The sequence below is a fragment of the Myotis nattereri genome (assembly GCF_964212035.1).
Source record: "Myotis nattereri genome assembly, chromosome: 10".
Classification (NCBI taxonomy): Eukaryota; Metazoa; Chordata; class Mammalia; order Chiroptera; family Vespertilionidae; genus Myotis; species Myotis nattereri.
In genome coordinates, this window is record NC_138085.1 from 20,064,727 (window position 1) to 20,076,528 (window position 11,802).

Sequence of the window (11,802 nt, forward strand, 5' to 3'; positions counted from 1 at the left end):
AAGCCTGCCCACTCCCTGGCCTCCTGCACACACTGTCTAATGCAAGACCTTCATCAGATCATCCCCCTGGGTACCAGGCCCCGATGCTTCTAGTTGGCACCTACCCAACCTCTGCTGGCCATTGGGACCCGCTGCGCTGTAGAGAGCCAACTCAGTCCATGGTCATTTCCACCCCAAACTACAGTGTGGCTTTCCCTGTAAACCATCCTGGGTAGGTGGCGAGCCAGCTGTAGACGAGCAGAAGAACCCGGGAGAAAAGTGAAGCAGCACCGTGACCCCGCGGGGCTGGGTCAGTGCCCCTGTGGCCACTGTGACCATGTCCCTCTGTCCCTCCTGGCCAGCCACTCCCCATCACAAGGAAGGACAGTCCCACAGCTCAGCACTGAGGGGTGAAGAGCACCCTGGGCCCACCAGATGCATCTCGGGTCACTTGACTTCCAACCCCAAGGTTTCCAGCACCAAGCCTCTTCCTCCTGCCTCCTCTCTGGCAGCTCCCTCGGCCCTTAGACCAGCCTCCCGTAAACACTCACTCCCAGGGAATCTGACTCCTTAGCAAGGCATGGAGGCCTTCCCCATCTGAGTGCCCCCTGCTCCAGCCTTCCCTCCTGCCACTGCCTGCACCTTCCCTGCACCCCGACCACCCGTGCTCCACCTTCACGTCCCCCCAACTCCCGCCCCCCCGGCTAGCCCTGTCCCCATCCGGGTCAGCTGCAGAACCCCAACTCCCACACCACGCTTCCATCTCCCCCTCCTTGGAGCTCCTCAACATCTGTCTGCTGGGCACACAGCTCTGCTCACATGCCATCACCCCTGCCTGTGTGTGGCCACCAGGTCACTGGTTCTGTGCACCTCGCAGGGCCCCCTGCCACAGCCAGGTCCGTGTCACGTCAGCAGAGGGAGGACAACCCTCTCTCCAGCCCCTCAAGCGGAAATCAGACAGAGAACGGGCTCAACCCGCGACCTGGATGGCTTCCCTAGGTACCTCTCTTTGCCTCTGTCATCATTTTTAAACTGAGCTTAATTCCAAAAGCAGATTAAGAAGCGGCTGGCAGTGGGCCATGTCGTTGAAGCCAGCAAAATCCAACCACCGCTCCTTGCAGAATTCTAGAGCCATTCCGGGGAGAGGAGAGCAGGCTGCACTGGGAAGATGGTCTGTTCCCTTGCCCTGGGGACACCAGTTCGCCAGCGGGCTCTCTGCCCAGAACGTGGAGGCCTGGGCGTGGAGCTGGAAGCCCGCAGCCCTGTGCGGACAGGTGTCGGTCACCCCTCCCCCTTACACGTTCTCAGTGCAGTGCTGGCCCCATGCGTCCAGGAGGCTCTGGTTCAGCTCTTTCAAGGTGTCTATCTCCTTCCTCAGGCGACACTTCTCCTCTTGCCAGTCCTTCTCCGCAAGGGTGAGCGACTGAAACACAGATCAACAATGTCCTCAACACCACGGGCCCCTGTGACTCCACTGCTGGGAAACTGCTCCCAAAGGAGAAAAGGGCCACGTGCATGAACATGGCCATTTCAGCATGAGCTTCACCAGTCGCAAGGACCAACACAGCCAACGACATGGGGACGGCCGAGTGCACCGGCCAGTCGCGCAGCCCTGCCCACGTGTGGCCACTGAGCACGGAAAACACAGCCAGTCTGAGCAGAGAGGCGCCATCAGTGCAAAATGTACAAGAGGCTCTGAGGACTTGACAGCCATTTTTAAAAGGAATGTAAAGTATCTCATTAGGAAGCAGCCCAAAGGCTGTGGCTCAGGTGGTGGAGCGGCCCCCCATGCACCAGGAGTTCACAAAAGAGATGCCTGGTCAAGGAACACGCCCAGGATGAGGGGTTGATCCTCAGTAGGGGGCGTGCAGGAGGCAGCCCATCAGAGGTTCTCTCTCCTCATTGAAGTTCCCATCCCTCTCTCCCTCTCCCTTCCTCTCTCTGACATCAGAAAAATAAATGCCGGGCTGGATAGGAATTCGGGGCTGAGGTTGCTCAACTCTCCACCCAGAACATCATCGGGCTGGAGTGGCGGGAAAGCCCAAGCTTTGGCTTCAAACAAACTGAGTTCAGACCCAACCTCAGAGGATGAGGATGGGCGCCAGCTCACAAAAGCATTGTGAGAATTCAGTGAGATGACACGGGGAGCACAGAGCAAAGAGCTCAGCCGCGAGGACAGAATGAAAACAGCACTTAGCTGCTTCCATGCACGCCCCCCCCCCCCCGGCCCTGCAAAAAGGAAAGGTCAGGCCCTAACCAGTTTAGCACAGTGGAGAGAGCATCGGACTGCGAACTAAAGGTCCCAGGTTCGAATCCGGTCAAGGACACATGCCCAAGTTGTGGGCTGGCACCCCGCGGGGGTGGTGCAGGAGGCAGCGGAACCACGATTCTTTGTCCTCATAGATGTTTCCATCTCTCTCTCCGTCTCCCTTGTTCTCTCAAATCAAGAAAAATAGCTTTAAAAATACAAAAGCAAAGGTTGGTGAGAGGTCTTTTCTAACACATCCCCTCCAGCCAAGGTGCTTGTCACCGTTAAATGCCTCTGGCTTCCTCTCGGCCTCTGGGTGACATTCCCACACAGTCTTTGGGCACAGATGCCAATGAGGACCCACTAGGACCTGGCTGAGCCCCAGGCTGTCAGCCCCGGGCTCAGGCCCGGTCCTGAGGCCCACCAGCCCCCGGCCTCACCTCACACTGCATGCTCAGCTCGTAGAGCAAGATTTCCTTGGGCAGTTGCTCCGCCTTCAGGTCTTGGTACTCGGGCTGCCAGATGGCCTGCCAGATCCGCATTTTCCGCTGCACCTGCTCCAGGGTGGCCTGCAGCTCCTGGCAGTCGGAGCGTAGCTTCTCCTGCTTCGCCTGAAGCAGCTCAGTCCAGGAGGTGATCCTGCGGGTGGAGAGCCACACGGCCCAGGGCTCAGGAGCACTCCCAGCCTCTGTCCCATGTACACCTCAATCACACCCCCATCCTCTCTGGGCCTCAGGTTTTCCCCTGTGGAAATGAGGGCTGAGCACATTCAGAGGTTCTTAAACTGTGTCCGTTGGGGTTCTATGCGGCCACCCCGGCTGCCACACTCTGGGCTGGGACACAGGACAGGCAGGCTCGGACACAATTCAACAGAGCAGCCTGTGAAAAATCCTTCCCATGGAAGGCTTTGCATGTCTGCCTCCTTGGAAAAAGGGTTCTTCGATTGAAACACTTTTGAAAAACTTGGAATCAGATCATCTTTGCTCTGAAACTCTGCCTTTGCCCAGCTCTTCTCCCCAATTCCAAGTCCCTTTCTGATCCCAACTCCTGACACAAATATGAGATTCTGGAGCATTATGTAAAGCCACTGACATCATCATCATCATTATCATCGGCATAATTTACTGACTGGCTTTCCAGGAGTAAGGGTTCTACCTGAAATCTCAATGACCAGAGGCTCATGGACTCCATGTGAACACAGATGGGCCCTGTGAGGCCCACACAGTCTCCGTGAGTTAATTTAAAGTAATTAGTTATTCAATATTTCTAAAAATGTTCCGTTTCACATCAACATTCAGCTACCAAGATTCTGGGAGGGTGGGGAGAAAGCATCAAGCAAAGGCCCTGGCAGGGGCAGCTCAGCAGTGATAGCATCAGCCTGTGTCCGGAATGGTCACGGGTTGGATTCCCAGTGGCATGTCCCTGGGCTGTGGGATTGCTCCCCGGCATAGAGGGGAGTGTGCTGTAGGCATCCAATAGATGTGTCTCTCCCATCGCTGTTTCTCTCTCCCCCTCCCTCCCTCCCTCCCTCTCTCTCAGAAGGGCAATGGAAAAAGTATCCTGGGATGAGGATTAAATAATAATAAGAATAACAAATTAGGAACAAAAGGATGGCCTGGCAGCCAGGGTCCGCCCCGCAGCTGACCGCCTTCAGAGAGTGTGTATTCTCCATGAGGGCCTGCCCTGCCGCTGACACTCCCTCCCCACCTGCTGGACCTGCCTGGCCCCGCAGGCACCTGACTGTGTAGCCCCAAACATATTAAAACAAGGCTGTGCGAAGGAAGGCTTCACGTGGTCAGGCCACTGGGCTGAGACAAGACCTGGATTTGAGTCCTGACTGGGCCACTACACTCAGGACTGGCCCGAACAAGTTATTGAATCTCTCTGAGCCTCTTTCCTCATCTGTTTGAAGAGAAGGATAAAAACGCAGTCAATTCTCAGGATTCGCGGTATAATGTCCTATGGAGCCCCCGCGAGCACTGAGCAGTGTAGACTGCAACTGTCCCCACCAGTTCCTGTGAGTCTCTGGCCACATTTATGCCAACCAATCAAGACATGAGGACACTTTGTGCCATATGTTCACTGGGACAGCCAACAGCACCAGACCTCGGGCCTGAACGACCCTCATGTGCCACTCGGATATTTTCCCTGAGGCCCAGCGCAGCGTGCACTTGGGACACTAGACAGCACTGCAGCACTCCATCTGGGGGCCGTTTCAAACAGCGAAATCGCCACCAAAAAGCAAGAGAAGAGGACTCCATGGCACTCCATGTACCACAGAAGGGACGCTCCTGTGGAGTGTGAGAGCTGAAACAGGCAGGAGTCAGAGGCCTTGTTCAACCGCAGCTGCAAATGTGCACATCAGGCGATTCCAGGATCTCGCCCTATGGACAGGCCCCTGACAGGCCATGGGGACCAAAGGGGGGTGACAAGTGCATCTCAGCGAGGAGGTGAGTTCGCCAACAGGGAATGCGGGAATGACGGGGAGCAAGCATATGTCCTTCTGGAATGGCTGGTGAGAGAGGATGAAGATGGCCGTGCCCGACACAGTCATCCCCATCATCCATGTGGGAGGGGCGGTCACCCACACCTGGACGATGCTCCATCCCAGCCACCAGCTGGAGGCCCTTCCCTCCTGACCATCAGCTGTGACCGTGACAGGGCAGGTGAAAGGGCACCATGACCAGGGGACTCCCCTGAGCTGAGCGCAGCGGGAGCTGAGGGAGCTGGTGTGACTGAAGGCGGCAGGTGCTGCTGCAGGGGCGGGCGGGTACCTGTCGTTCTCCTGCCGCAGCCTCTCCTCCTCTCCATGGTTCTCTCTGGCAGCGGCCAGGGCCTTGGCCTCCTGCTCCTGCTTCAGGGCCTCCTGGGCTTCGGGCACCTGCTTCTCCTGCTGCCCCGGCTCCTCCAGCTCCCTCTCCTCGGCCCCCTGTTGGTTCTGGGGGCCCAGACTGGATGGATCCTCCTGCCCAGAGGGAAAAGGTGAGGATGCCTCACTGGGTGCAGGCCCCGGGGAGCAACAGACCCCGTATCCCTGCAACCCCACACGCAGTGAGGGGCCAAGAGCAGGGCAAGTGCAGACCCCAGAAGAGCAGGGACCCTCGGGGCAGGCAGCACCCGCCGTGCTGAGTGCGGCTCTCCCAGCACTGAAGGAACTGCGCTGGCCGGGCCCACATGGTGCTACGGGAGCCCTGCGCCCTCTCCACACTCGGGACCTTTAGGGGCACAGGATGCCCGCTCTCTGGATCAGCTCCTTGGCTGCCCTCTGTGACCACATGTAAAAGCCTATTTTTTTAAAAGGACATAGAGATCAACCAAAGGACTTCTATGCAAGCATATAGGCCTGACCAATGGACACGGACAACACGGGGCTGAGAGCATGAGTTCCCTCCCCCCACCAATAGGGGGCAATGTGGGGATATGGACACATATGTAATAACTTAATCGACTGTGGTGGCTGGTCAGCAAGGAGGCAGGGAGGAGTGCGCTTGCCTCTGCGGCTGGGACTCCTCGCGGGGATGTGGGTGTCCTCAGGAGCGCCAGGGCCCGGCTGAGATGGCAAAGGCCGAGGGCAAGCGGTGTCCTCAGAAGAGCCAGGGCCCGGCTGAGAAGGCAGCGGCCGAGGGCAAGCGGGCCCCAGCAGAAAAGCACCTGGAGGCGGACGCCGCAGCGGGGTGCTGGGTGGGGAGTGGAAGAATCGCGAGCCCCAGGCCGCCCCCGCACTGCTGGCTGCAGGACCTGCGGGTGGAGATGCTGGTGGGTATCTGTGCCTCGCTCCCCGTCACCGCCCTGGCCAGCCTGGCCCAGGTCTGCACCAAATTCCGCCGCACCCTGCACATCGACAACATCTGGAGACGGCGCTGCGGGGAGGAGGTTGGCGTTTGTGAAACCTTGCAGAATCTGGAGGCAGTAGGCACGTCTTACCTAGAAGTCTATGCAAAGCTGTTCCACACAGACAGACACATTTTGGGTTTGTGGGGGCGAGATAATGAGCTCTATAAAACACTGCTGTATGTAGCGGTGGACGGCTTAGGTATTACTGGTTGGACGTACAGGCCTGGTCTTAACACCCATGTGGACGGCCCAATGCAATTCCAGCCCGCGTTCCGAATCCGCCTGACGAAGCGGAAATCAGCCAAGGTGGAGGCATGGAAGGCCGCCCCCGCAGGCCCCACAGCCGCCACCTGCAGCTTCGGAAGGACAGGCTCACCAGCCAGTGCCAGAAGAGAGACCACCGAAGCGATTCACCCACGCGGCTTAGGGAGGAATTCGGGACGGCGGGCGCTGATATGGAATGTCACAGTCAGTGCGGCATCACTGCCGGACCTACCGCCGCCTCTACCTCCCGCCCAGCCACCTGGACCACCTCATCAGGCCAGGCCTCTTCCAAGGCAAATGCGATCGGATCGCTTGGGCCTCACGATTTTCATGCTCAGCTTCCACGGGAAGTGTGCCAGGCTCACGCACAGCACGGGAATCGCATTCCACATATTAGAGATCCACCTTACGCGCTGCATCCAGCTGCGAGATGGCGAGATCTTCCGCGACTTCCACGAGCTCTCCCGCGTGGACCGGGAGATGGAGGAGCAGGTGCTCCAGGAGCAGCAGCAGCAACAAGAAGATGGGCCCGAGGAAAGCGAGGGCCATGGCTGGCAGAGCCCTGCCCAGCCCAGCGTCGGGGAGTCCGGGGCTGCAGCTGCAGAGGAGCAGCCTGTCCCGTTTGTTCTGCCTGTGGGTGTGAGCCCAAGGGACCAGAACTACCCCCGGACCTGCAGGATGTGTTTCTATGGCATGGAAACTGTTCCCGTATGTCCCTCACACTGGCGCTGCCCTAGAGTCGTCATCCTGTTCGATGAGAACCACTTGGGGTTCATCGATCTGGAGGAGAAATCCTTCATCCTGTTTGGCAGAGTCCAGAACACCTTCCAGAATGTGGAGGCAGCATCCCCGCAGGCCTTCCTGGAGATGCTCAAGAACATTCACCCCCGACCACGTTTACCACCCGAGAGGATATCTGATGTTTAGAGAGAGTGGGGGAGAGAGGGAAAGAAAGAAAGAATCGATGTGAGAGAAACACATCAGTTGGTTGCCTCCTGCCCAAGCCCGGAACAGGGCCAGGCTAGGTAGGGGCCAGCAATCGAGGTTGAAATAAACCTTAAACCAGTGGTTCTCAACCTTCCTAATGCTGCGACCCTTGAATACAGTGTCTCATGTTGCGGTGACCCCCAATTTCATTGTTACAAATTGAACATAATAAAAGCATAGTGATTAATCACACAAAAAAATAATAACTTAATCAATAAAAATATTTTAAAAATAAAAGAAAAAGAAAAAGTACATAGCACAGCAGTCAGGATACAGAATATCTGAACAACACTAGCAGCCAACTGACCCTGATATTTACGGAATAACCATCGAATGGGCACAGCCAGCAGCACCGCCCTCCTCTTCCCCTCAGTCCTGTCAACCACCACCAAGATGGCCAGTGTCCCAGGGAGGCAACACCTGCCCCCGCGGACGGCAGTGGCTGAGAATTGCTGGTCTGAGCTGCAGCTGAGCGAGGGAATATGGTCACCCAGGAATCACTGATCAATGACCAGGACACAGCTGTGATCCCGGAGGCTCCCTCGGGCAGGCGGGGGCGCCAGGGGGACATGCGCTCTGGAGGGCCTACCTGAGTGGCCCTGGAGGGCCTCACGGTGTTGGCGATGTTAGACTGGAGTTCTCCCTCCAGCTCTTCCTTTTGGCTGTTGGCCTTGTCCTGGGTGAGTTGGGTCCCCAACTCTTCCAGCTGCAGAGCCAAAGACCCAGCCCGTGCCACAGTCAGGTCACAGAGTGAACTTGGCTTGAGAGGAAACCCCAAACCTGTCACCCCACGGGACACCTGGCCACTGGTTTGCCCGTCTATTCCGGACACCGCCCACTTTACCTCTTTCCGGAGCTGCTGGTTCTCCTCCTGCCGCGTCTTTACTGTGCCCCGGAGGGCATGGGTATTCTCCTCCAAATCAGTGATCCGCGTGCAGGCTGAAGAGCAAAGTGGAGTCAGAGCCCAGCTTCCAGGGCCTCCACTTCCCCTCTCTGACTCTGGCCCCGAGAGGAACATCCCCCCAGACGGCCACCCCCCCACCCCGAGGCCAAGGTGTGAGGGCCGGGGATGGTCAGCTGGGTGTCGTACACAAGGTGCTGCCGCTGTTGGTTGTGGCCCCTGTGCTGGCTCAGCTGGGGGCCGGTAGGTGAGCCATCCAGAGCTTAAGAAGAAGGCAGGTGACCGTGGAGAGGCCAAAGCAGAAGTTCCAGACGGTGGAACTGCTGGAACCACTTTTTACCGAGTTCTAACCTGACTGTCTAGTCAAGGATTTCAGAGACTCACAGACACGGCAAAGACATGGCATGGTCCGGGCCAGCCGTCAGAGTGGGGGGGTCTGGGTGGCTCAGCTGGGGAGTGGGAGGCACGGTCATTGACCAGTATGCCTGTGGGGGGTAGCGGATCTGGGGCGTGTGTGTCGAGGACTTGCCACCCGTGGGTGAGGTCCTTCGGGAGGAGAGGTCACTGAGCAGCCCCTGCCCAGGGAGACAGAGAGCAGACTGCACCCATCTGCCCGAGGAGGACATGAACGGAGGAAATCAGCCCAGGCCTCTGTTATAATGCAGGTGAGTGAGCACTGGGGAAGCTCCTGCCATCCAGAGCTTTCAGTCCCCCACGGACAGATCTAAGACAGCCTCTGGGGTCAGCGTGCTGTCATCTGGAAGCTCCCGGGACTGCCCACACGGGCGCTGAGAAATCTGAATCTACTTACTTGTAGTTCATGTCCTGACTTTGAGGCTGCCAGGCCCCTCATGTTCCCCTTGGGGAGAATGGCAAGGAAACGGTCCCAAATGGCCCCTGAATCACACCGTACTGACTTGGGCTGAGGGTGGGCTGACCCAGGAGATGCAGAGCCAAGGGCTCAGCTCCCTGGGTGAGGGAGAAGCCACAGCCAGGCTGGCTCCCCGGCGCCAGGGGTTGCTGCCTACCTTCTATCAGCTGCTCCAGGTCCCAGCTCTGGTGGGCGGGCTGGTTCCTCCTCTGGACCTGTTCAGCCTCGAGGGCCATGATGTCCCCCAGCAGCTCCTCAAGGAACTGCTGGGGGATGTGTCCACGATCCTAGTGCAGGAAGAGGGTTGGGTTGAGGATGCGCACCATGGAACCCGCTGGCCTGCCCCGCCCCAGGGCAGCTACCCTCATTCCCCAGGATGAAGGGCCTCCATGCACCTGCTCACTTCCTAGAGCACCGCTGCACACAAGGAACTCCAGCACAGGGTCCTGCTGGGAGACCTACAGCCACTAAAAGACATGCTGACCCCGTGGTAGGTGAGGAAGACCCATGAGGCCTCTGTGGTGTCTGAGCAAAGTGACGCACAGCACAGGGCTGTAAAGCAGGTGACAGGAGGACGGGCGGCTCTCAGGCCCCTTAGCTGGTTTACCATGTCTTGGAATTGCCATAGGGACTCCCAAATCACAGCTCGGCCCACATCCTAGTTGCCAGCAGAAACCCTTATTGCCAGTCACCCACCTACATCCATCCTTACAGAAAGCAACACAGCAGTCAGGCCCTATCCGTTTGTTTGTTTTGTTTTTTTTTAACAACCTATAGAATAAAAGCCTAATATGCTAAGTGTCCGCTCATCCATTCAACCAATGAAAGCATAATACACGAATGATATGCTAAGGCCACTCAACAGCTTGCTATGACGTGCACTGACCACTGGAGGGCCTACGCTGCAATTGGCAGGTTGGCTTGCTGCTGGGGTCTGGCTGATTGGGGCTGAACTAGACAGGCCTGACATGCCCTGGGGCCCTCCCAGGGTCCCTCCCCACTAGCCAACCTCCTGTGTCCCTCCCCGCCCTCATCATATACCAGTGGAGTCCACTGCCTCGCCTATGCGCTCTCGCAATCTGGGACTCCTCAGGGGCTGTCAGAGAGCCAGTTTCAGCCGAATTCCTGTAGGCCAGGCCAAGGGATCCCAATTGGTAGAAGGGAAGCCGTGGGCCTGCCGCCAATGGACAGGGTTCTGGTCAAAGCCTGGCAGCGGGAAGGGTTTGCTCACAGACTCGGGAGTCACCTGGACACCGTCTCTCTGCCCATCCCCGGCCCTGCGCCAGGTGCCCTCTGTCCTTGCACAGTCACTCCTCACAAGAGCCCTGAGGGGGAGGCAGGGACAGTCCCTTCTCACACAGGAAGAGGCTCTGCACTCACCGACTCTACGACCACCGACTCTTCTTACTCCAACTCTTCACACCGACTCTTCACACACTGACAATTCGCACCGACTCCGCACCACCAACTCCGCACCACCAACTCCACACCCACCAACTCCTCACCCTCCAACTCCACGCCCACCGACTCCACGCCCACCGACCTCACACCTAACATTCCACTGTCTCCATGGCTCCCCAACCAAACTGCTCTAGGCCAAGCATTCTAAACGGCTCTGCCAGAGGCTCATGCCCCATGCCAACTGCTTTAGGAATACGCCAAAATTAGGACACTCTCCCCATCAAGATTAAGATCTATCTGGCACATAAAATATAAAGAAACATAAAGGTTATGTTTATAGATCCTATACCATTATCAATGGAAATTAACCACTTCATTCTGATATGTCTGTCTATGTTTCAAAAAATTATTTTTTCCCATCAGCCACATTACAGAAATTTGATTTGTTCCTTTCAGGGAACTACACAGTCATTTTATTTTGTGAAGTCTTACCTACAGATCCCAGCTTGGAAATTCTCACCATCGACTGTCAATAGTTCATACGAAAGACCCCTCAAGTCCACCAGTCAATTGCCTAAAAAACAATTTGACAGACCACTCACTAATGTGTAGTTTATAAAAAAAATGAACAAAGTAAAGCTATATATTTGAGAAATATTTTATATACATATATATTTTTAAAAATATATATTTTATTGATTTTTTACAGAGAGGAAGGGAGAGGGATAGAGAGTTAGAATCATTGATGAGAGACAAGCATCTGTCAGCTGCCTCCTGCACACTCCCCACTGGGGATGTGCCTACAACCAAGGTACATGCTCTTGACCAGAATCAAACCTGGGTCCCTTCAATCCCCAGGTCAGCCCTCTATCCAGTGAGCCAAACTGGCTAGGGCTATACTTTATATATTTTTAAAAAATATATCTTTATTGAGTTCCGAGGGGAAAGGAGAGATAGCGAGAGAGAAACATCAATGATGAGAGAGAAGCATTCATCAATTGCCTCCTGCACGCCCCATAATGGGGATCAAGCCCCCAACCAGGGCATATGCCCTGACTGGGTATCTAATGGTGACCTCCTGGTCGTAGTGATACACTCAATCACTGAGCCATGCCGGCCGGACTGGAAAATATTTTAACAAAAGGACTTTGTACATAGCTTTCTGTGCAAGGAGTACTAAATTAGCACATGCAAGAAAGACATTTAGAGAACAAATATACAGGCACCCTCAGAACAGAATTTAAACATTTAGGCTGCCAATCAATTATTTCTAAACTAGTAATGGTTTACTTGGGTGAATTAAAAAACTCATTCTTA

At 56.1% G+C, this 11,802-nt stretch overlaps 1 protein-coding gene across 1 annotated transcript in view; it reads right to left on the bottom strand.

Moving 5' to 3' along the window:
- Positions 1-10,841, bottom strand: part of LOC308525687 (uncharacterized protein) — a 21,286-nt gene extending 10,445 nt beyond the window's left edge. Inside the window, exons 1-7 of the mRNA XM_081100486.1 lie at positions 9,242-10,841; positions 8,157-8,251; positions 7,902-8,018; positions 5,720-5,965; positions 5,002-5,192; positions 2,668-2,866; positions 1,278-1,402 (exon numbers count right to left, since the gene is read on the bottom strand). Coding sequence (XP_080956612.1) covers positions 1,278-1,402; positions 2,668-2,866; positions 5,002-5,192; positions 5,720-5,965; positions 7,902-8,018; positions 8,157-8,251; positions 9,242-9,320 — 1,052 coding nt within the window. The 5' untranslated portion in view covers positions 9,321-10,841. The remainder of the gene's footprint in view (positions 1-1,277; positions 1,403-2,667; positions 2,867-5,001; positions 5,193-5,719; positions 5,966-7,901; positions 8,019-8,156; positions 8,252-9,241) is intronic.
- Positions 10,842-11,802: the final 961 nt, after the last annotated feature.